Source organism: Taudactylus pleione, unplaced genomic scaffold (assembly GCF_031769625.1).
Source record: "Taudactylus pleione unplaced genomic scaffold, aTauple2 ptg000168l, whole genome shotgun sequence".
NCBI lineage: Eukaryota > Metazoa > Chordata > Amphibia > Anura > Myobatrachidae > Taudactylus > Taudactylus pleione.
Window position 1 is genome coordinate 480,691 of NW_028284570.1, and position 27,626 is coordinate 508,316.

General features: G+C 46.0%; 1 protein-coding gene across 1 annotated transcript in view; it reads left to right on the forward strand.

Moving 5' to 3' along the window:
* The first annotated feature begins 4,304 nt into the window (after positions 1 to 4,304).
* LOC148521391 (uncharacterized) overlaps positions 4,305 to 27,626 on the forward strand; it is a 106,292-nt gene continuing 82,970 nt past the window's right edge. Inside the window, exon 1 of the mRNA XM_088475214.1 lies at positions 4,305 to 4,701. Coding sequence (XP_088331340.1) covers positions 4,308 to 4,701 — 394 coding nt within the window. The 5' untranslated portion in view covers positions 4,305 to 4,307. The remainder of the gene's footprint in view (positions 4,702 to 27,626) is intronic.

The following is a 27,626-nucleotide window of genomic DNA, read 5'->3' on the forward strand; positions in this document are numbered from 1 at the left end:
GCGATCTTTGGACCTGATTCAGATATGGGAATAGAATCAGATAGAACTCATACTGTACTTGCCTACCCTCCCGGGACCTGCAGGAGGCTCCCAATTTTTCAGGTAACACCCCGCACCACTGGAAGAGTAGGCACTTCTCTCAAATTCTACCCACTTTCTAGTAAAGTGGGCAGAATGGGGAGAGTTTTCTCAGGGATCGTGCGGTCTGTGGGCAGGGGGCGGTGCCTAATGACGTGATTCCATGGGAATTGCGTTATTTGGCTCCGCTCCTAGTCAGATATGTGGGATTCCTGGCATCACTGCCCACCTCCAACTCCTCTCCTTCTTTCTTATGAAACACAGTTTTGAATAAGCTTATGGTGTATAAGCATCTAATTCTAACTACACCATAAAAGACACCATTGTGTATACATATGACATACATGCTGCACCGCCTTTTATTACATGGTACACGTCTTTTTATTACATGGTGCACCTCTCTTTATTACATGGGGTACTTCTCTTTTTTTACATGGGGCACACTCTTTATTACATAGGGTACTTATCTTTATTAAATGGGGCAATTATCTTTATTACATGGGGCACTTCTCTCTATTTTATGTGGCACTCAATTACAGGGTGTATTTCTCTTTATTAAATGTGGCATTTCTTTTTTTTACATGGTTGCTTTTCTTTATTATGTGAGGCAATTTTGTTTATTTAATATGAATATTCTCTCTATTACATGGGGCACTTCTCTTTGTTAAATGGGACACTTCTTTTTATTACATGGGGTAGTTCTATTTATTACATGGGGTACTTCTATTTATCACATGGGCATTTTTATATTGAATGGGGAACTTCTCTTTATTACATGGGGAACTTCTCTTTATTACATGAGACAGTTCTCGCCATGACCTGTGGAACTTCTCTTTGTTACATGGGGCACTTCTTTTTATTACCCCATGCAGTGCTCGAAGTGGGAATTTAGAGGTGGGGGTATGGAAATTTGAATCAACCCCCCCCCCAACTCTCACTCCAGTGGCTTTCCTGCACAGGGTGACACCCGGTGCGGTCACCACACTCTCATACAGACTTACAGACACTAACACACATTGACATGCTCACCGCTGCTGCAGGAGACCGGGGTCCCGACACTGGATGCAGAAGACAGCACTTCGGAAGGTGAGTATTACAGACTAATAAGCTAATTGAAAACTTCCAATTGCTTAATTAGTCATTAGGAGGGTATTGAGCATTTTCAGACCTTTTTTACGAAAATTGTGGATTTTAGGAAACAGTGGTCGTGCTCTGGAGGTGCGTAAAAAAAACCTCCCAGCGCTCAAAATAGTAAAAAAAAACCTAGTACCTAATTGTATAACAAAAATCACACACCTGCAGGCAAAAGCTCACAGGTGCGGGATTTTTGCTATTCTCGCCCCCAATTAAATATGCCCCATGGTGTATAAATGGGGTATTCCTCTTTATTACATATGGCACATGTCTATTAACTGTACATGTGCCAATCTCATTATTACATAAGGCAATGATAACATCTGGGAAAAAAAGAGGGTAGTGCAGCGCAAGTATTTGCAAGTATACCAGCTGACACAACCAGCTATCATCTCCTTTACAATTGAAACACTTTTGCTACTAATACCCCTTTTACACCGGAGCTAAAACCCGGGTTTTTGAAGGGTTAACCAGGGCAGCTCCCTGGTGTAAAAGGGCAGAGGGTTGGATCGCCGGGTCGAGTGACCCGGCAATCCAACCCGGGTAACTAGCAGGGTTTAACACGGGCGTAGCCCGTGAAACCCTGCTATGGGAACAGCGCACTCCGGGTCACGAAGACCTGGAGTGCGCTGCTAGCCGGCCGATTGGTCCAGCTTCAGTGTCGCTTGGAGATGACGTCATCTCCAAGCGTCCACTTTCACTCCGCAAAAGCTGGGTCTATGCAGACCCGACTGCGATGTGAGCGGCGCTGACTCGGGAATATCCCGACTCAGCACCGGCAAAATTCCGGGTCTGATCCGGATAGGAACTTTGGCCCTGATTCAGAGCCGGACGCAAGTCGCTGCTCGTTCGCTCCGAGCGATGTTTGCCCAACTGCGCATGCATACGGATCGTTATACGCATGCGCGAACAACTCAGTGCGGACGAAATTCATGTGCTCGCAAAATAGCGAATGCCTGATAATTTGAATGACAGAAAGAGGCGTATGTGGGTGGTAACATGGGAAGATGCTTGAAAACGGGTAGTGGAGATCCGATCGCAGGCGTGCTTAAAGGTCAAAACGGGCGTTTTATAGGTGTGCCTATTTAAAACAGCAGCGTCATTGACCACGTCACTGGGTTATTTTAGAGCCAGAACTGCTCGCAAAATTGTGGTAGCAAACACCAGCCCCAAGAATAGCGAGCAGCTGATACCCTGGTCGATGTACTCGATTAATCTAATAAATAGCGGACATGACGTAGGATGCGAGCGGCCAGGGGGCGTATTTTTAAAAAAAACTAACGCAAGTTTTGTTCGCTCGTTCAGACATAGGGGCGTGAACAGAATGCAAACAGCGAACGGTTCATTTGAATAGCCACCCCTTGTTTTAGAACGAACGACCGCAAATAGCGAGTGGCTCTGAATGAGGGCCTTTGTTCCAACTCCAGGTCAGACCCGGAATTTAGGTGGAAAAGGGGTATAACTAACGTTTCATCCATATGTGTCTGTTTTAAACTGGGTAACACTTGTGTGATTTTTCACTCCTCATCAGCATTACTATTATAGCTATTTGCGGACAGCCATAGATCAAGTTTGGCTAATTACCCTACAGGACTTTTGATTGTACTGACATATGCCATATATCACCAATTAATACATTCTGCTATCTATTTACGATTTATTGTTACGTCATTTACAGTTTATATTGGGAAGTATAGTATTTATTAAGTGTTTTTGATAAACTTTTCTGTACTGAATTCTACACGGTGCTGCACTAGCCTCTGCTTTTCTTTGTTGCATATTGTGGGATGCAGAGCCCACTGTGGTAGCTGCCGTACCGAATTCAGGGTATAAATTGTTAGAATACGAGCGCACCTCTTTCCTGTAATGATAACATCTGGCATTTTCTGCAGCCCATTAAAATTACAGGATGAGCCCAGATCTCCGGCACCTCTGGGGTAACATACAGCATATTGCGAGGAATAATAGCCCGTGCGCCCTCCTGTACATGTAACCTCTCCACCCCTTTTATATCACATATTTAATGTCTTCCTGCAAAAGAAAATAACACTTGTGCCTGTGGGTGTAGGAGTACAGTATGCACGAGAAGAGGCACGCTATCACGAAAGAGCGTTCGCGCGGCTACTTAGCATACCGTACCTCCAATGTATAAATAACGCCTGTTTGTCAGTCTGACTTTATAAATAAGAATTTGACATTTATATTTAAATGAGGAAACCGCTTTAGAAACCCGGACGGGAAAAGTGACGCAGCTGAATTACAAACACAAACATCCTGCCAGCCTCAGGCCCACATCAGTATTATATGTGATTGTTCTATATCAGTTAATTTACAGATTATTTTACAGACTATCGCTGCATTTACGGTTGTAGCCAATTATTAATAATTTTGATATAGCACCAACAATGTGTGCGGCGCTGTACGGATAATGGCCCTCATTCAGAGCCGTACGCTCTGAGCAGAGCGCACGCTCTGCATGAGGGCCGGGCTCCATTTTCATGGAGCGTCCTCCTGGACGCTCGTATAGCTGTGGGTCACCACCCACAGGCTATACGAGCGTGCATTTTGATTGCCGCGATGGTCGTGACCAACGCGACCATCGAAATTGCGAGCCGGAGCCTGCGGTTGAGGTTTTCAACCGCAAGCTCCGGAGTGATTCTGGCTCTATCAGAGCCAAAATCACTCCCACTGACATCACTAGTGATGTCAGTGGGCCGGCTTCTGACGGGAGGCGTTCCCGTGGGAACGCCCCCGTCAGTGAGGCACGCCCCCGGCACGCCCACCAAAGGGGGCGTGCTGTCAATCAACATTGACAGCACGCCCCCTTTGATCGGACACGCCCCCTTTGATCGAAAGTCCTTCGCTCGTCGTGTCTGGCGCATGCGCACGACGGAGCTCCCTCCGTCGTGCGCATGCTCAGTGCAGACCATCGACCCACGTGCGAGCGGACAGCCGCTCGCGAGTGGGTCTGAATCAGGCCCAATGTTTATTCCAATCAGTGGTAGGTGGGTGCCCCAGTCGAGCGTACAATCTAATATCTCTATACAGAGTATATATATATCCAGTATGTGATTTATACCTTCTGTCTTACATCTATGGATGTTTATCTTTTTTTCCTTTGTGTCATGGTTTTAGGAGCCACGTATGAATTATATATGAGTGACACCTCCTTGGTACCCACCATCGAAAGAAGGGACGACATGAGAAATATTAGCCGAGATGTAAAGGGTGGCCCAGAACTCTTCGTCACTCTGACGGACACTGATAGAGGCACTGTAGATTGGAGTGTTCCCACATCACCCACAGCTATTACAGGACCATCTAACTTTATAACCACTACAGAGCTGCCAGGACCAGATACCATCACATCACGTACAAGACCACCAACTATCAAACCGCCATCCACTACGGCTCAGGAGACTGGTTCCACTACATCTCTGGTTACTTTAGGACCGGCAGTCACAGGAATCTCATCAGCCACAAACAGCGGTAATTCATCACCACTTTCCACCAGTAATGATGCCACGAAAATATTCTTCTCTTTATATGTGACCAGTCCTGAAATCCCATATCAAACTAGATCCACATTACCAGCTCCCACAGCTACGAGTACACCGGTAGTGTCTATTATCCTTGGCTCTACATCACCATCTATTACAGCTACACCAATAGTGTCTAATATCACTGGCTCTACATCACCATCTATTACAGCTAGACCAATAGTGTCTAATATCACTGGCTCTACATCACCATCTATTACAGCTAGACCAATAGTGTCTAATATCACTGGCTCTACATCACCATCTATTACAGCTACACCAATAGTGTCTAATATCACTGGCTCTAAGTCACCAGCTACCACAGCTACATTGATAGTGTCTAATATCACTGGCTCTACATCACCAGCTACCACAGATACACCGATAGTGTCTAATATCACTGGCTCTAAGTCACCAGCTACAACAGCTACATTGATAGTGTCTAATATCACTGGCTCTACATCACTAGCTACCACAGCTACACCGATAGTGTCTAATATCACTGGCTCTAAGTCACCAGCTACCACGATAGTGTCTAATATCACTGGCTCTAAGTCACCAGCTACCACAACTACACTGATAGTGTCTAATATCACTGGCTCTACATCACCAGCTACCACAGCTACACCGATAGTATCTAATATCACTGGCTCTAAGTCACCAGCTACCACAACTACATCGATAGTGTCTAATATCACTGGCTCTAAGTCACCAGCTACCACAGCTACACCGATAGTGTCTAATATCACTGGCTCTAAGTCACCAGCTACCCCGATAGTGTCTAATATCAGTGGCTCTAAGTCACCAGCTACCACAGCTACACCGATAGTGTCTAATATCACTGGCTTTAAGTCACCAGCTACCACAGATACACCGATAGTGTCTCATATCATTGGCTATAAGTCACCAGCTACCACAGCTACACCGATAGTGTCTAATATCACTGGCTCTAAGTCACCAGCTACCACAGCTACACCGATAGTACCTAATATCACTGGCTCTAAGTCACCAGCTACCACAGCTACACCGATAGTGTCTAATATCACTGGCTCTAAGTCACCAGCTACCACAGCTACATTGATAGTATCTAATATCACTGGCTCTAAGTCACCAGCTACCACAGTTACACCGATAGTATCTAATATCACTGGCTCTACATCACCAGCTACCACAGCTACACAGATAGTGTCTAATATCACTGGCTGCCTCTAAGTCTCCAGCTACCACAGCTCATCATATCACCAGCTACCACAGCTACACTGATAGTGTCTAATATCACTGGCTCTAAGTCACCAGCTACCACAGCTACACTGATAGTGTCTAATATCACTGGCTCTAAGTCACCAGCTACCACAGCTACACCGATAGTATCTAATATCACTGGCTCTAAGTCACCAGCTACCACAGCTACACTGATAGTGTCTAATATCACTGGCTCTAAGTCACCAGCTACCACAGCTACATTGATAGTGTCTGATATCACTGGCTCTAAGTCACCAGCTGCTACAGCTACACCGATAGTGTCTGATATCACTGGCTCTACATCACCAACTACCACAGCTACACCGATAGTATCTAATATCACTGGCTCTAAGTCACCAGCTACCACAGCTACACCGATAGTGTCTAATATCACTGTCTGCCTCTAAGTCTCCAGCTACCACAGCTCATCATATCACCAGCTACCACAGCTACACTGATAGTGTCTAATATCACTGGCTCTAAGTCACCAGCTACCACAGCTACACTGATAGTGTCTAATATCACTGGCTCTACATCAACAGCTACCACAGCTACACCGATAGTGTCTCATATCACTGGCTGCCGCTAAGTCTCCAGCTACCACAGCTCATCATATCACCAGCTACCACAGCTACACTGATAGTGTCTAATATCACTGGCTCTACATCAGCAGCTACCACAGCTACACCGATAGTATCTAATATCACTGGCTCTAAGTCACCAGCTACCACAGCTACACCGATAGTGTCTAATATCACTGGCTCTAAGTCACCAACTACCACAGCTACATTTATAGTATCTAATATTACTGGCTCTAAGTCACCAGCTGCTACAGCTACACTGATAGTATCTAATATCACTGGCTCTACATCACCAGCTACCACAGCTACACCGATAGTGTCTCATATCACTGGCTGCCTCTAAGTCTCCAGCTACCACAGCTCATCATATCACCAGCTACCACAGCTACACTGATAGTGTCTAATATCACTGGCTCTAAGTCACCAGCTTCCACAGCTACACTGATAGTGTCTAATATCACTGGCTCTAAGTCACCAGCTACCACAGCTACACTGATAGTGTCTAATATCACTGGCTCTAAGTCACCAGCTACCACAGCTACACTGATAGTGTCTAATATCACTGGCTCTACATCACCAGCTACCACAGCTACACCGATAGTGTCTAATATCACTGGCTTTACATCACCAGCTGCCACAGCTACACTGATAGTGTCTAATATCACTGGCTCTACATCACCAGCTACCACAGCTACACCGATAGTGTCTAATATCATTGGCTCTAAGTCACCAGCTACCACAGCTACACCGATAGTGTCTAATATCACTGGCTTTACATCACCAGCTACCACAGCTACACTGATAGTGTCTAATATCACTGGCTCTACATCACCAGCAACCACAGCTACACCGATAGTGTCTAATATCATTGGCTCTAAGTCACCAGCTACCACAGCTACACCGATAGTGTCTAATATCACTGGCTTTACATCACCAGCTACCACAGCTACACCGATAGTGTCTTATATCATTGGCTCTAAGTCACCAGCTACCACAGCTACACCGATAGTGTCTAATATCACTGTCTGCCTCTAAGTCTCCAGCTACCACAGCTCATCATATCACCAGCTACCACAGCTACACTGATAGTGTCTAATATCACTGGCTCTAAGTCACCAGCTACCACAGCTACACTGATAGTGTCTAATATGACTGGCTCTAAGTCACCAGCTACCACAGCTACACTGATAGTGTCTAATATCACTGGCTCTAAGTCACCAGCTACCACAGCTACATTGATAGTGTCTAATATCACTGGCTCTACATCAGCAGCTACCACAGCTACACCGATAGTATATAATATCACTGGCTCTAAGGGCCTGATTCAGAGCCGGACGCAAGTAGCTGCTCGTTCGCTCCGAGCGATGTTTGCCCAACTGCGCATGCATACGGATCGTTATACGCATGTGCGAACCACTCATTGCGGCCGAAATTCATGTGCTCGCAAAATAGCGAATGCCTGATAATTTGAGTGACAGAAAGAGGCATATGTGGGTGGTAACAGGGGAAGGTGCTTGAAAACGGGGAGTGGAGATCCGATCGCAGGCGTGCTTAAAGGTCTAAACGTGCGTTTTATGGGTGTGCATATTTAAAACAGGAGCGTCATTGCCCACGTCACTGGGTTATTTTATAGCCAGAACTGCTCGCAAAATTGTGGTAGCAAAAACCAACCACAAGAATAGCGAGCAGTTCATACCCTGGTCGATGTACTCGATTAATCTAATAAATAGCGGACATGACGAAGGATGCGAGCGGCCAGGGGGCGTATTTTTCCAAAAAACGAACGCAAGTTTTGTTCGCTCGTTCAGACCTAGAGGCGTGAACAGACCGCAAACAGCGAACGGTTCATTTGAATAGCCACCCCTTGTTTTAGAACGAACGACCGCAAATAGCGAGTGGCTCTGAATCAGGGCCTAAGTCACCAGCTACCATAGCTACACCGATAGTGTCTAATATCACTGGCTCTAAGTCACCAGCTGCTACAGCTACACCGATAGTATCTAATATCACTGGCTCTACATCACCAGCTACCACAGCTACACCGATAGTGTCTCATATCACTGGCTGCCTCTAAGTCTCCAGCTACCACAGCTCATCATATCACCAGCTACCACAGCTACACTGATAGTGTCTAATATCACTGGCTCTAAGTCACCAGCTACCACAGCTACACTGATAGTGTCTAATATCACTGGCTCTACATCACCAGCTACCACAGCTACACCGATAGTGTCTAATATCACTGGCTCTACATCACCAGCTACTACAGCTACACTGATAGTATCTAATATCACTGGCTCTACATCACCAGCTACCACAGCTACACCGATAGTGTCTAATATCACTGGCTCTAAGTCACCAGCTACCACAGCTACATTGATAGTATCTAATATCACTGGCTCTAAGTCACCAGCTACCACAGCTACACCGATAGTATCTAATATCACTGGCTCTACATCACCAGCTACCACAGCTACACCGATAGTGTTAATATCACTGGCTGCCTCTAAGTCTCCAGCTACCACAGCTCATCATATCACCAGCTACCACAGCTACACTGATAGTGTCTAATATCACTGGCTCTAAGTCACCAGCTACCACAGTTACACTGATAGTGTCTAATATCACTGGCTCTAAGTCACCAGCTACCACAGCTACACCGATAGTATCTAATATCACTGGCTCTAAGTCACCAGCTACCACAGCAACACTGATAGTGTCTAATATCACTGGCTCTAAGTCACCAGCTACCACAGCTACATTGATAGTGTCTGATATCACTGGCTCTAAGTCACCAGCTGCTACAGCTACACCGATAGTGTCTGATATCACTGGCTCTACATCACCAACTACCACAGCTACACCGATAGTATCTAATATCACTGGCTCTTAGTCACCAGCTACCACAGCTACACCGATAGTGTCTAATATCACTGGCTGCCTCTAAGTCTCCAGCTACCACAGCTCATCATATCACCAGCTACCACAGCTACACTGATAGTGTCTAATATCACTGGCTCTAAGTCACCAGCTACCACAGCTACACTGATAGTGTCTAATATGACTGGCTCTAAGTCACCAGCTACCACAGCTACACTGATAGTGTCTAATATCACTGGCTCTACATCACCAGCTACCACAGCTACACCGATAGTGTCTCATATCACTGGCTGCCGCTAAGTCTCCAGCTACCACAGCTCATCATATCACCAGCTACCACAGCTACACTGATAGTGTCTAATATCACTGGCTCTAAGTCACCAGCTACCACAGCTACACTGATAGTGTCTAATATGACTGGCTCTAAGTCACCAGCTACCACAGCTACACTGATAGTGTCTAATATCACTGGCTCTAAGTCACCAGCTACCACAGCTACATTGATAGTGTCTAATATCACTGGCTCTACATCAGCAGCTACCACAGCTACACCGATAGTATATAATATCACTGGCTCTAAGGGCCTGATTCAGAGCCGGACGCAAGTAGCTGCTCGTTCGCTCCGAGCGATGTTTGCCCAACTGCGCATGCATACGGATCGTTATACGCATGTGCGAACCACTCATTGCGGCCGAAATTCATGTGCTCGCAAAATAGCGAATGCCTGATAATTTGAGTGACAGAAAGAGGCATATGTGGGTGGTAACAGGGGAAGGTGCTTGAAAACGGGGAGTGGAGATCCGATCGCAGGCGTGCTTAAAGGTCTAAACGTGCGTTTTATGGGTGTGCATATTTAAAACAGGAGCGTCATTGCCCACGTCACTGGGTTATTTTATAGCCAGAACTGCTCGCAAAATTGTGGTAGCAAAAACCAACCACAAGAATAGCGAGCAGTTCATACCCTGGTCGATGTACTCGATTAATCTAATAAATAGCGGACATGACGAAGGATGCGAGCGGCCAGGGGGCGTATTTTTCCAAAAAACGAACGCAAGTTTTGTTCGCTCGTTCAGACCTAGAGGCGTGAACAGACCGCAAACAGCGAACGGTTCATTTGAATAGCCACCCCTTGTTTTAGAACGAACGACCGCAAATAGCGAGTGGCTCTGAATCAGGGCCTAAGTCACCAGCTACCATAGCTACACCGATAGTGTCTAATATCACTGGCTCTAAGTCACCAGCTGCTACAGCTACACCGATAGTATCTAATATCACTGGCTCTACATCACCAGCTACCACAGCTACACCGATAGTGTCTCATATCACTGGCTGCCTCTAAGTCTCCAGCTACCACAGCTCATCATATCACCAGCTACCACAGCTACACTGATAGTGTCTAATATCACTGGCTCTAAGTCACCAGCTACCACAGCTACACTGATAGTGTCTAATATCACTGGCTCTACATCACCAGCTACCACAGCTACACCGATAGTGTCTAATATCACTGGCTCTACATCACCAGCTACTACAGCTACACTGATAGTATCTAATATCACTGGCTCTACATCACCAGCTACCACAGCTACACCGATAGTGTCTAATATCACTGGCTCTAAGTCACCAGCTACCACAGCTACATTGATAGTATCTAATATCACTGGCTCTAAGTCACCAGCTACCACAGCTACACCGATAGTATCTAATATCACTGGCTCTACATCACCAGCTACCACAGCTACACCGATAGTGTTAATATCACTGGCTGCCTCTAAGTCTCCAGCTACCACAGCTCATCATATCACCAGCTACCACAGCTACACTGATAGTGTCTAATATCACTGGCTCTAAGTCACCAGCTACCACAGTTACACTGATAGTGTCTAATATCACTGGCTCTAAGTCACCAGCTACCACAGCTACACCGATAGTATCTAATATCACTGGCTCTAAGTCACCAGCTACCACAGCAACACTGATAGTGTCTAATATCACTGGCTCTAAGTCACCAGCTACCACAGCTACATTGATAGTGTCTGATATCACTGGCTCTAAGTCACCAGCTGCTACAGCTACACCGATAGTGTCTGATATCACTGGCTCTACATCACCAACTACCACAGCTACACCGATAGTATCTAATATCACTGGCTCTTAGTCACCAGCTACCACAGCTACACCGATAGTGTCTAATATCACTGGCTGCCTCTAAGTCTCCAGCTACCACAGCTCATCATATCACCAGCTACCACAGCTACACTGATAGTGTCTAATATCACTGGCTCTACATCAGCAGCTACCACAGCTACACCGATAGTATCTAATATCACTGGCTCTAAGTCACCAGCTACCACAGCTACACCGATAGTGTCTAATATCACTGGCTCTAAGTCACCAACTACCACAGCTACATTTATAGTATCTAATATCACTGGCTCTAAGTCACCAGCTACCACAGCTACACCGATAGTGTCTCATATCACTGGCTCTAAGTCACCAACTACCACAGCTACATTTATAGTATCTAATATCACTGGCTCTACATCACCAGCTACCACAGCTACACCGATAGTGTCTCATATCACTGGCTCTAAGTCACCAGCTACCACAGCTACACTGATAGTGTCTAATATCACTGGCTCTACATCACCAGCTACCACAGCTACACCGATAGTGTCTAATATCATTGGCTCTAAGTCTCCAGCTACCACAGCTCATCATATCACCAGCTACCACAGCTACACTGATAGTGTCTAATATCACTGGCTCTACATCACCAGCTACCACAGCTATACCGATAGTGTCTAATATCACTGGCTTTACATCACCAGCTGCCACAGCTACACTGATAGTGTCTCATGTCACTGGCTCTACATCACCAGCTACCACAGCTACACCGATAGTGTCTAATATCATTGGCTCTAAGTCACCAGCTACCACAGCTACACCGATAGTGTCTAATATCACTGGCTTTACATCACCAGCTACCACAGCTACACCGATAGTGTCTAATATCACTGGCTCTACATCACCAGTTACCACAGCTACACCGATAGTGTCTAATATCATTGGCTCTAAGTCACCAGCTACCACAGCTACACCGATAGTGTCTAATATCACTGGCTTTACATCACCAGCTACCACAGCTACACCGATAGTGTCTAATATCATTGGCTCTAAGTCACCAGCTACCACAGCTACACCGATAGTGTCTAATATCACTGTCTGCCTCTAAGTCTCCAGCTACCAAAGCTCATCATATCACCAGCTACCACAGCTACACTGATAGTGTCTAATATCACTGGCTCTAAGTCACCAGCTACCACAGCTACACTGATAGTGTCTAATATCACTGGCTCTAAGTCACCAGCTACCACAGCTACATTGATAGTGTCTAATATAACTGGCTCTACATCAGCAGCTACCACAGCTACACCGATAGTGTCTAATATCACTGGCTCTAAGGGCCTGATTCAGAGCCGGACGCAAGTGGCTGCTCGTTCGCTCCGAGCGATGTTTGCCCAACTGCGCATGCATACGGATCGTTATACGCATGTGCGAACCACTCATTGCGGCCGAAATTCAGGTGCTCGCAAAATAGCGAATGCCTGATAATTTGAGTGACAGAAAGAGGCGTATGTGGGTGGTAACAGGGGAAGGTGCTTGAAAACGGGGAGTGGAGATCCGATCGCAGGCGTGCTTAAAGGTCAAAACGTGCGTTTTATGGGTGTGCATATTTAAAACAGGAGCGTCATTGACCACGTCACTGGGTTCTTTTATAGCCAGAACTGCTCGCAAAATTGTGGTAGCAAAAACCAACCACAAGAATAGCGAGCAGTTCATACCCTGGTCGATGTACTCGATTAATCTAATAAATAGCGGACATGACGTAGGATGCGAGCGGCCAGGGGGCGTATTTTTCCAAAAAACTAACGCAAGTTTTGTTCGCTCGTTCAGACCTAGAGGCGTGAACAGACCGCAAACAGCGAACGGTTCATTTGAATAGCAACCCCTTGTTTTAGAACAAACGACCGCAAATAGTGAGTGGCTCTTAATCAGGGCCTAAGTCACCAGCTACCATAGCTACACCGATAGTGTCTAATATCACTGGCTCTAAGTCACCAGCTGCTACAGCTACACCGATAGTATCTAATATCACTGGCTCTACATCACCAGCTACCACAGCTACACCGATAGTGTCTCATATCACTGGCTGCCTCTAAGTCTCCAGCTACCACAGCTCATCATATCACCAGCTACCACAGCTACACTGATAGTGTATAATATCACTGGCTCTAAGTCACCAGCTACCACAGCTACGCTGATAGTGTCTAATATCACTGGCTTTACATCACCAGCTACCACAGCTACACCGATAGTGTCTAGTATCACTGGCTTTACATCACCAGCTACCACAGCTACACTGATAGTGTCTAATATCACTGGCTCTACATCACCAGCTACCACAGCTACACTGATAGTGTCTAATATCACTGGCTCTACATCACCAACTACCACAGCTACACCGATAGTATCTAATATCACTGGCTCTTAGTCACTAGCTACCACAGCTACACCGATAGTGTCTAATATCACTGGCTGCCTCTAAGTCTCCAGCTACCACAGCTCATCATATCACCAGCTACCACAGCTACACTGTTAGTGTCTAATATCACTGGCTCTAAGTCACCAGCTACCACAGCTACACTGATAGTGTCTAATATGACTGGCTCTAAGTCACCAGCTACCACAGCTACACTGATAGTGTCTAATATCACTGGCTGTACATCACCAGCTACCACAGCTACACCGATAGTGTCTCATATAACTGGCTGCCGCTAAGTCTCCAGCTACCACAGCTCATCATATCACCAGCTACCACAGCTACACTGATAGTGTCTAATATCACTGGCTCTACATCAGCAGCTACCACAGCTACACCGATAGTATCTAATATCACTGGCTCTAAGTCACCAGCTACCACAGCTACACCGATAGTGTCTAATATCACTGGCTCTAAGTCACCAACTACCACAGCTACACCGATAGTGTCTAATATCACTGGCTCTAAGTCACCAGCTGCTACAGCTACACTGATAGTATCTAATATCACTGGCTCTACATCACCAGCTACCACAGCTACACCGATAGTGTCTATTATCACTGTCTCTAAGTCACCAGCTACCACAGCTACACTGATAGTATCTAATATCACTGGCTCTTAGTCACCAGCTACCACAGCTACACCGATAGTGTCTAATATCACTGGCTTTACATCACCAGCTACCACAGCTACACTGATAGTGTCTAATATCACTGGCTCTACATCACCAGCTACCACAGATACACCGATAGTGTCTAATATCACTGGCTTTACATCACCAGCTACCACAGCTACACTGATAGTGTCTAATATCACTGGCTCTACATCACCAGCTACCACAGATACACTGATAGTGTCTAATATCACTGGCTCTACATCACCAACTACCACAGCTACACCGATATTATCTAATATCACTGGCTCTTAGTCACCAGCTACCACAGCTACACCGATAGTGTCTAATATCACTGGCTGCCTCTAAGTCTCCAGCTACCACAGCTCATCATATCACCAGCTACCACAGCTACACTGATAGTGTCTAATATCACTGGCTCTAAGTCACCAGCTACCACAGCTACACTGATAGTGTCTAATATGACTGGCTCTAAGTCACCAGCTACCACAGCTACACTGATAGTGTCTAATATCACTGGCTCTACATCACCAGCTACCACAGCTACACCGATAGTGTCTCATATCACTGGCTGCCGCTAAGTCTCCAGCTACCATAGCTCATCATGTCACCAGCTACCACAGCTACACTGATAGTGTCTAATATCACTGGCTCTACATCAGCAGCTACCACAGCTACACCGATAGTATCTAATATCACTGGCTCTAAGTCACCAGCTACCACAGCTACACCGATAGCGTCTAATATCACTGGCTCTAAGTCACCAACTACCACAGCTACATTTATAGTATCTAATATCACTGGCTCTACATCACCAGCTACCACAGCTACACCGATAGTGTCTCATATCACTGGCTGCCTCTAAGTCTCCAGCTACCACAGCTCATCATATCACCAGCTACCACAGCTACACTGATAGTGTCTAATATCACTGGCTCTAAGTCACCAGCTACCACAGCTACACAGATAGTGTCTAATATCACTGGGTCTAAGTCACCAGCTACCACAGCTTCACCGATAGTATCTAATATCACTGGCTCTAAGTCACCAGCTACCACAGCTACACTGATAGTGTCTAATATCACTGGCTCTAAGTCACCAGCTACCACAGCTACATTGATAGTGTCTGATATCACTGGCTCTAAGTCACCAGCTGCTACAGCTACACCGATAGTGTCTGATATCACTGGCTCTACATCACCAACTACCACAGCTACACCGATAGTATCTAATATCACTGGCTCTTAGTCACCAGCTACCACAGCTACACCGATAGTGTCTAATATCACTGGCTGCCTCTAAGTCTCCAGCTACCACAGCTCATCATATCACCAGCTACCACAGCTACACTGATAGTGTCTAATATCACAGGCTCTAAGTCACCAGCTACCACAGCTACACTGATAGTGTCTAATATGACTGGCTCTAAGTCACCAGCTACCACAGCTACACTGATAGTGTCTAATATCACTGGCTCTACATCACCAGCTACCACAGCTACACCGATAGTGTCTCATATCACTGGCTGCCGCTAAGTCTCCAGCTACCACAGCTCATCATATCACCAGCTACCACAGCTACACTGATAGTGTCTAATATCACTGGCTGTACATCAGCAGCTACCACAGCTACACCGATAGTGTCTAATATCACTGGCTCTAAGTCACCAACTACCACAGCTACATTTATAGTATCTAATATCACTGGCTCTAAGTCACCAGCTGCTACAGCTACACTGATAGTATCTAATATCACTGGCTCTACATCACCAGCTACCACAGCTACACCGATAGTGTCTCATATCACTGGCTGCCTCTAAGTCTCCAGCTACCACAGCTCATCATATCACCAGCTACCACAGCTACACTGATAGTGTCTAATATCACTGGCTCTAAGTCACCAGCTACCACAGCTACACTGATAGTGTCTAATATCACTGGCTCTACATCACCAGCTACCACAGCTATACCGATAGTGTCTAATATCACTGGCTCTAAGTCACCAGCTGCTACAGCTACACCGATAGTATCTAATATCACTGGCTCTACATCACCAGCTACCACAGCTACACCGATAGTGTCTCATATCACTGGCTGCCTCTAAGTCTCCAGCTACCACAGCTCATCATATCACCAGCTACCACAGCTACACTGATAGTGTCTAATATCACTGGCTCTAAGTCACCAGCTACCACAGCTACACTGATAGTGTCTAATATCACTGGCTCTACATCACCAGCTACCATAGCTACACGGATAGTATCTAATATCACTGGCTTTACATCACCAGCTACCACAGCTACACTGATAGTGTCTAATATCACTGGCTCTACATCACCAGCTACCACAGCTACACTGATAGTGTCTGATATCACTGGCTCTAAGTCACCAGCTACCACAGCTACATTGATAGTGTCTGATATCACTGGCTCTAAGTCACCAGCTGCTACAGCTACACCGATAGTGTCTAATATCACTGGCTCTACATCACCAGCTACCACAGCTACACCGATAGTGTCTAATATCATTGGCTCTAAGTCACCAGCTACCACAGCTACACCGATAGTGTCTAATATCACTGGCTTTACATCACCAGCTACCACAGCTACACCGATAGTGTCTAATATCATTGGCTCTAAGTCACCAGCTACCACAGCTACACCGATAGTGTCTAATATCACTGTCTGCCTCTAAGTCTCCAGCTTCCACAGCTCATCATATCACCAGCTACCACAGCTACACTGATAGTGTCTAATATCACTGGCTCTAAGTCACCAGCTACCACAGCTACACTGATAGTGTCTAATATCACTGGCTCTAAGTCACCAGCTACCACAGCTACATTGATAGTGTCTAATATAACTGGCTCTACATCAGCAGCTACCACAGCTACACCGATAGTGTCTAATATCACTGGCTCTAAGGGCCTGATTCAGAGCCGGACGCAAGTGGCTGCTCGTTCGCTCCGAGCGATGATTGCCCAACTGCGCATGCATACGGATCGTTATACGCATGTGCGAACCACTCAGTGCGGCCGAAATTCAGGTGCTCGCAAAATAGCGAATGCCTGATAATTTGAGTGACAGAAAGAGGCGTATGTGGGTGGTAACAGGGGAAGGTGCTTGAAAACGGGGAGTGGAGATCCGATCGCAGGCGTGCTTAAAGGTCAAAACGTGCATTTTATGGGTGTGCATATTTAAAACAGGAGCGTCATTGACCACGTCACTGGGTTCTTTTATAGCCAGAACTGCTCGCAAAATTGTGGTAGCAAAAACCAACCACAAGAATAGCGAGCAGTTCATACCCTGGTCGATGTACTCGATTAATCTAATAAATAGCGGACATGACGTAGGATGCGAGCGGCCAGGGGGCGTATTTTTCCAAAAAACTAACGCAAGTTTTGTTCGCTCGTTCAGACCTAGAGGCGTGAACAGACCGCAAACAGCGAACGGTTCATTTGAATAGCCACTCCTTGTTTTAGAACGAACGACCGCAAATAGCGAGTGGCTCTGAATCAGGGCCTAAGTCACCAGCTACCATAGCTACACCGATAGTGTCTAATATCACTGACTCTAAGTCACCAGCTGCTACAGCTACACCGATAGTATCTAATATCACTGGCTCTACATCACCAGCTACCACAGCTACACCGATAGTGTCTCATATCACTGGCTGCCTCTAAGTCTCCAGCTACCACAGCTCATCATATCACCAGCTACCACAGGTACACTGATAGTGTCTAATATCACTGGCTCTAAGTCACCAGCTACCACAGCTACACTGATAGTGTCTAATATCACTGGCTTTACATCACGAGCTACCACAGCTACACCGATAGTGTCTAGTATCACTGGCTTTACATCACCAGCTACCACAGCTACACTGATAGTGTCTAATATCACTGGCTCTACATCACCAGCTACCACAGCTACACTGATAGTGTCTAATATCACTGGCTCTACATCACCAACTACCACAGCTACACCGATAGTATCTAATATCACTGGCTCTTAGTCACTAGCTACCACAGCTACACCGATAGTGTCTAATATCACTGGCTGCCTCTAAGTCTCCAGCTACCACAGCTCATCATATCACCAGCTACCACAGCTACACTGTTAGTGTCTAATATCACTGGCTCTAAGTCACCAGCTACCACAGCTACACTGATAGTGTCTAATATGACTGGCTCTAAGTCACCAGCTACCACAGCTACACTGATAGTGTCTAATATCACTGGCTGTACATCACCAGCTACCACAGCTACACCGATAGTGTCTCATATAACTGGCTGCCGCTAAGTCTCCAGCTACCACAGCTCATCATATCACCAGCTACCACAGCTACACTGATAGTGTCTAATATCACTGGCTCTACATCAGCAGCTACCACAGCTACACCGATAGTATCTAATATCACTGGCTCTAAGTCACCAGCTACCACAGCTACACCGATAGTGTCTAATATCACTGGCTCTAAGTCACCAACTACCACAGCTACACCGATAGTGTCTAATATCACTGGCTCTAAGTCACCAGCTGCTACAGCTACACTGATAGTATCTAATATCACTGGCTCTACATCACCAGCTACCACAGCTACACCGATAGTGTCTATTATCACTGTCTCTAAGTCACCAGCTACCACAGCTACACTGATAGTATCTAATATCACTGGCTCTTAGTCACCAGCTACCACAGCTACACCGATAGTGTCTAATATCACTGGCTTTACATCACCAGCTACCACAGCTACACTGATAGTGTCTAATATCACTGGCTCTACATCACCAGCTACCACAGATACACCGATAGTGTCTAATATCACTGGCTTTACATCACCAGCTACCACAGCTACACTGATAGTGTCTAATATCACTGGCTCTACATCACCAGCTACCACAGCTACACTGATAGTGTCTAATATCACTGGCTCTACATCACCAACTACCACAGCTACACCGATAGTATCTAATATCACTGGCTCTTAGTCACCAGCTACCACAGCTACACCGATAGTGTCTAATATCACTGGCTGCCTCTAAGTCTCCAGCTACCACAGCTCATCATATCACCAGCTACCACAGCTACACTGATAGTGTCTAATATCACTGGCTCTAAGTCACCAGCTACCACAGCTACACTGATAGTGTCTAATATGACTGGCTCTAAGTCACCAGCTACCACAGCTACACTGATAGTGTCTAATATCACTGGCTCTACATCAGCAGCTACCACAGCTACACCGATAGTATCTAATATCACTGGCTCTAAGTCACCAGCTACCACAGCTACACCGATAGCGTCTAATATCACTGGCTCTAAGTCACCAACTACCACAGCTACATTTATAGTATCTAATATCACTGGCTCTAAGTCACCAGCTGCTACAGCTACACTGATAGTATCTAATATCACTGGCTCTACATCACCAGCTACCACAGCTACACCGATAGTGTCTCATATCACTGGCTGCCTCTAAGTCTCCAGCTACCACAGCTCATCATATCACCAGCTACCACAGCTACACTGATAGTGTCTAATATCACTGGCTCTAAGTCACCAGCTACCACAGCTACACAGATAGTGTCTAATATCACTGGGTCTAAGTCACCAGCTACCACAGCTTCACCGATAGTATCTAATATCACTGGCTCTAAGTCACCAGCTACCACAGCTACACTGATAGTGTCTAATATCACTGGCTCTAAGTCACCAGCTACCACAGCTACATTGATAGTGTCTGATATCACTGGCTCTAAGTCACCAGCTGCTACAGCTACACCGATAGTGTCTGATATCACTGGCTCTACATCACCAACTACCACCGCTACACCGATAGTATCTAATATCACTGGCTCTTAGTCACCAGCTACCACAGCTACACCGATAGTGTCTAATATCACTGGCTGCCTCTAAGTCTCCAGCTACCACAGCTCATCATATCACCAGCTACCACAGCTACACTGATAGTGTCTAATATCACAGGCTCTAAGTCACCAGCTACCACAGCTACACTGATAGTGTCTAATATGACTGGCTCTAAGTCACCAGCTACCACAGCTACACTGATAGTGTCTAATATCACTGGCTCTACATCACCAGCTACCACAGCTACACCGATAGTGTCTCATATCACTGGCTGCCGCTAAGTCTCCAGCTACCACAGCTCATCATATCACCAGCTACCACAGCTACACTGATAGTGTCTAATATCACTGGCTGTACATCAGCAGCTACCACAGCTACACCGATAGTATCTAATATCACTGGCTCTAAGTCACCAACTACCACAGCTACATTTATAGTATCTAATATCACTGGCTCTAAGTCACCAGCTGCTACAGCTACACTGATAGTATCTAATATCACTGGCTCTACATCACCAGCTACCACAGCTACACCGATAGTGTCTCATATCACTGGCTGCCTCTAAGTCTCCAGCTACCACAGCTCATCATATCACCAGCTACCACAGCTACACTGATAGTGTCTAATATCACTGGCTCTAAGTCACCAGCTACCACAGCTACACTGATAGTGTCTAATATCACTGGCTCTACATCACCAGCTACCACAGCTATACCGATAGTGTCTAATATCACTGGCTCTAAGTCACCAGCTGCTACAGCTACACCGATAGTATCTAATATCACTGGCTCTACATCACCAGCTACCACAGCTACACCGATAGTGTCTCATATCACTGGCTGCCTCTAAGTCTCCAGCTACCACAGCTCATCATATCACCAGCTACCACAGCTACACTGATAGTGTCTAATATCACTGGCTCTAAGTCACCAGCTACCACAGCTACACTGATAGTGTCTAATATCACTGGCTCTACATCACCAGCTACCATAGCTACACGGATAGTATCTAATATCACTGGCTTTACATCACCAGCTACCACAGCTACACTGATAGTGTCTAATATCACTGGCTCTACATCACCAGCTACCACAGCTACACTGATAGTGTCTGATATCACTGGCTCTAAGTCACCAGCTACCACAGCTACATTGATAGTGTCTGATATCACTGGCTCTAAGTCACCAGCTGCTACAGCTACACCGATAGTGTCTAATATCACTGGCTCTACATCACCAGCTACCACAGCTACACCGATAGTGTCTAATATCATTGGCTCTAAGTCACCAGCTACCACAGCTACACCGATAGTGTCTAATATCACTGGCTTTACATCACCAGCTACCACAGCTACACCGATAGTGTCTAATATCATTGGCTCTAAGTCACCAGCTACCACAGCTACACCGATAGTGTCTAATATCACTGTCTGCCTCTAAGTCTCCAGCTTCCACAGCTCATCATATCACCAGCTACCACAGCTACACTGATAGTGTCTAATATCACTGGCTCTAAGTCACCAGCTACCACAGCTACACTGATAGTGTCTAATATCACTGGCTCTAAGTCACCAGCTACCACAGCTACATTGATAGTGTCTAATATAACTGGCTCTACATCAGCAGCTACCACAGCTACACCGATAGTGTCTAATATCACTGGCTCTAAGGGCCTGATTCAGAGCCGGACGCAAGTGGCTGCTCGTTCGCTCCGAGCGATGATTGCCCAACTGCGCATGCATACGGATCGTTATACGCATGTGCGAACCACTCAGTGCGGCCGAAATTCAGGTGCTCGCAAAATAGCGAATGCCTGATAATTTGAGTGACAGAAAGAGGCGTATGTGGGTGGTAACAGGGGAAGGTGCTTGAAAACGGGGAGTGGAGATCCGATCGCAGGCGTGCTTAAAGGTCAAAACGTGCGTTTTATGGGTGTGCATATTTAAAACAGGAGCGTCATTGACCACGTCACTGGGTTCTTTTATAGCCAGAACTGCTCGCAAAATTGTGGTAGCAAAAACCAACCACAAGAATAGCGAGCAGTTCATACCCTGGTCGATGTACTCGATTAATCTAATAAATAGCGGACATGACGTAGGATGCGAGCGGCCAGGGGGCGTATTTTTTCAAAAAACTAACGCAAGTTTTGTTCGCTCGTTCAGACCTAGAGGCGTGAACAGACCGCAAACAGCGAACGGTTCATTTGAATAGCCACTCCTTGTTTTAGAACGAACGACCGCAAATAGCGAGTGGCTCTGAATCAGGGCCTAAGTCACCAGCTACCATAGCTACACCGATAGTGTCTAATATCACTGACTCTAAGTCACCAGCTGCTACAGCTACACCGATAGTATCTAATATCACTGGCTCTACATCACCAGCTACCACAGCTACACCGATAGTGTCTCATATCACTGGCTGCCTCTAAGTCTCCAGCTACCACAGCTCATCATATCACCAGCTACCACAGGTACACTGATAGTGTCTAATATCACTGGCTCTAAGTCACCAGCTACCACAGCTACACTGATAGTGTCTAATATCACTGGCTTTACATCACCAGCTACCACAGCTACACCGATAGTGTCTAATATCACTGGCTTTACATCACCAGCTACCACAGCTACACTGATAGTGTCTAATATCACTGGCTCTACATCACCAGCTACCACAGCTACACTGATAGTGTCTAATATCACTGGCTCTACATCACCAACTACCACAGCTACACCGATAGTATCTAATATCACTGGCTCTTAGTCACTAGCTACCACAGCTACACCGATAGTGTCTAATATCACTGGCTGCCTCTAAGTCTCCAGCTACCACAGCTCATCATATCACCAGCTACCACAGCTACACTGATAGTGTCTAATATCACTGGCTCTAAGTCACCAGCTACCACAGCTACACTGATAGTGTCTAATATGACTGGCTCTAAGTCACCAGCTACCACAGCTACACTGATAGTGTCTAATATCACTGGCTCTACATCACCAGCTACCACAGCTACACCGATAGTGTCTCATATCACTGGCTGCCGCTAAGTCTCCAGCTACCACAGCTCATCATATCACCAGCTACCACAGCTACAATGATAGTGTCTAATATCACTGGCTCTACATCAGCAGCTACCACAGCTACACCGATAGTATCTAATATCACTGGCTCTAAGTCACCAGCTACCACAGCTACACCGATAGTGTCTAATATCACTGGCTCTAAGTCACCAACTACCACAGCTACACTGATAGTATATAATATCACTGGCTCTACATCACCAGCTACCACATCTACACCGATAGTGTCTCATTTCACTGGCTGCCTCTAAGTCTCCAGCTACCACAGCTCATCATATCACCAGCTACCACAGCTACACTGATAGTGTCTATTATCACTGTCTCTAAGTCACCAGCTACCACAGCTACACTGATAGTATCTAATATCACTGGCTCTTAGTCACCAGCTACCACAGCTACACCGATAGTGTCTAATATCACTGGCTTTACATCACCAGCTACCACAGCTACACTGATAGTGTCTAATATCACTGGCTCTACATCACCAGCTACCACAGCTACACCGATAGTGTCTAATATCACTGGCTTTACATCAGCAGCTACCACAGCTACACTGATAGTGTCTAATATCACTGGCTCTACATCACCAGCTACCACAGCTACACTGATAGTGTCTAATATCACTGGCTCTACATCACCAACTACCACAGCTACACCGATAGTATCTAATATCACTGGCTCTTAGTCACCAGCTACCACAGCTACACCGATAGTGTCTAATATCACTGGCTGCCTCTAAGTCTCCAGCTACCACAGCTCATCATATCACCAGCTACCACAGCTACACTGATAGTGTCTAATATCACTGGCTCTAAGTCACCAGCTACCACAGCTACACTGATAGTGTCTAATATGACTGGCTCTAAGTCACCAGCTACCACAGCTACACTGATAGTGTCTAATATCACTGGCTCTACATCACCAGCTACTACAGCTAAACCGATAGTGTCTCATATCACTGGCTGCCGCTAAGTCTCCAGCTACCACAGCTCATCATATCACCAGCTACCACAGCTACACTGATAGTGTCTAATATCACTGGCTCTAAGTCACCAGCTACCACAGCTACACTGATAGTGTCTAATATCACTGGCTCTACATCAGCAGCTACCACAGCTACACCGATAGTATCTAATATCACTGGCTCTAAGTCACCAGCTACCACAGCTACACCGATAGCGTCTAATATCACTGGCTCTAAGTCACCAACTACCACAGCTACATTTATTTTATAGTATCTAATATCACTGGCTCTAAGTCACCAGCTGCTACAGCTACACTGATAGTATCTAATATCACTGGCTCTACATCACCAGCTACCACAGCTACACCGATAGTGTCTCATATCACTGGCTTTACATCACCAGCTACCACAGCTACACTGATAGTGTCTAATATCACTGGCTCTACATCACCAGCTACCACAGCTACACTGATAGTGTCTAATATCACTGGCTCTACATCACCAACTACCACAGCTACACCGATAGTATCTAATATCACTGGCTCTTAGTCACTAGCTACCACAGCTACACCGATAGTGTCTAATATCACTGGCTGCCTCTAAGTCTCCAGCTACCACAGCTCATCATATCACCAGCTACCACAGCTACACTGTTAGTGTCTAATATCACTGGCTCTAAGTCACCAGCTACCACAGCTACACTGATAGTGTCTAATATGACTGGCTCTAAGTCACCAGCTACCACAGCTACACTGATAGTGTCTAATATCACTGGCTGTACATCACCAGCTACCACAGCTACACCGATAGTGTCTCATATCACTGGCTGCCGCTAAGTCTCCAGCTACCACAGCTCATCATATCACCAGCTACCACAGCTACACTGATAGTGTCTAATATCACTGGCTCTACATCAGCAGCTACCACAGCTACACCGATAGTATCTAATATCACTGGCTCTAAGTCACCAGCTACCACAGCTACACCGATAGTGTCTAATATCACTGGCTCTAAGTCACCAACTACCACAGCTACACCGATAGTGTCTAATATCACTGGCTCTAAGTCACCAGCTGCTACAGCTACACTGATAGTATCTAATATCACTGGCTCTACATCACCAGCTACCACAGCTACACCGATAGTGTCTAATATCACTGGCTCTAAGTCACCAGCTACCACAGCTACACCGATAGTGTCTCATTTCACTGGCTGCCTCTAAGTCTCCAGCTACCACAGCTCATCATATCACCAGCTACCACAGCTACACTGATAGTGTCTATTATCACTGTCTCTAAGTCACCAGCTACCACAGCTACACTGATAGTATCTAATATCACTGGCTCTTAGTCACCAGCTACCACAGCTACACCGATAGTGTCTAATATCACTGGCTTTACATCACCAGCTACCACAGCTACACTGATAGTGTCTAATATCACTGGCTCTACATCACCAGCTACCACAGCTACACTGATAGTGTCTAATATCACTGGCTCTACATCACCAACTACCACAGCTACACCGATAGTATCTAATATCACTGGCTCTTAGTCACCAGCTACCACAGCTACACCGATAGTGTCTAATATCACTGGCTGCCTCTAAGTCTCCAGCTACCACAGCTCATCATATCACCAGCTACCACAGCTACACTGATAGTGTCTAATATCACTGGCTCTAAGTCACCAGCTACCACAGCTACACTGATAGTGTCTAATATGACTGGCTCTAAGTCACCAGCTACCACAGCTACACTGATAGTGTCTAATATCACTGGCTCTACATCACCAGCTACCACAGCTACACCGATAGTGTCTCATATCACTGGCTGCCGCTAAGTCTCCAGCTACCACAGCTCATCATATCACCAGCTACCACAGCTACACTGATAGTGTCTAATATCACTGGCTCTACATCAGCAGCTACCACAGCTACACCGATAGTATCTAATATCACTGGCTCTAAGTCACCAGCTACCACAGCTACACCGATAGCGTCTAATATCACTGGCTCTAAGTCACCAACTACCACAGCTACATTTATAGTATCTAATATCACTGGCTCTAAGTCACCAGCTGCTACAGCTACACTGATAGTATCTAATATCACTGGCTCTACATCACCAGCTACCACAGCTACACCGATAGTGTCTCATATCACTGGCTGCCTCTAAGTCTCCAGCTACCACAGCTCATCATATCACCAGCTACCACAGCTACACTGATAGTGTCTAATATCACTGGCTCTAAGTCACCAGCTACCACAGCTACACTGATAGTGTCTAATATCACTGGCTCTACATCACCAGCTACCACAGCTATACCGATAGTGTCTAATATCACTGGCTCTAAGTCACCAGCTGCTACAGCTACACCGATAGTATCTAATATCACTGGCTCTACATCACCAGCTACCACAGCTACACCGATAGTGTCTCATATCACTGGCTGCCTCTAAGTCTCCAGCTACCACAGCTCATCATATCACCAGCTACCACAGCTACACTGATAGTGTCTAATATCACTGGCTCTAAGTCACCAGCTACCACAGCTACACTGATAGTGTCTAATATCACTGGCTCTACATCACCAGCTACCATAGCTACACGGATAGTATCTAATGTCACTGGCTTTACATCACCAGCTACCACAGCTACACTGATAGTGTCTAATATCACTGGCTCTACATCACCAGCTACCACAGCTACACTGATAGTGTCTGATATCACTGGCTCTAAGTCACCAGCTACCACAGCTACATTGATAGTGTCTGATATCACTGGCTCTAAGTCACCAGCTGCTACAGCTACACCGATAGTGTCTAATATCACTGGCTCTACATCACCAGCTACCACAGCTACACCGATAGTGTCTAATATCATTGGCTCTAAGTCACCAGCTACCACAGCTACACCGATAGTGTCTAATATCACTGGCTTTACATCACCAGCTACCACAGCTACACCGATAGTGTCTAATATCATTGGCTCTAAGTCACCAGCTACCACAGCTACACCGATA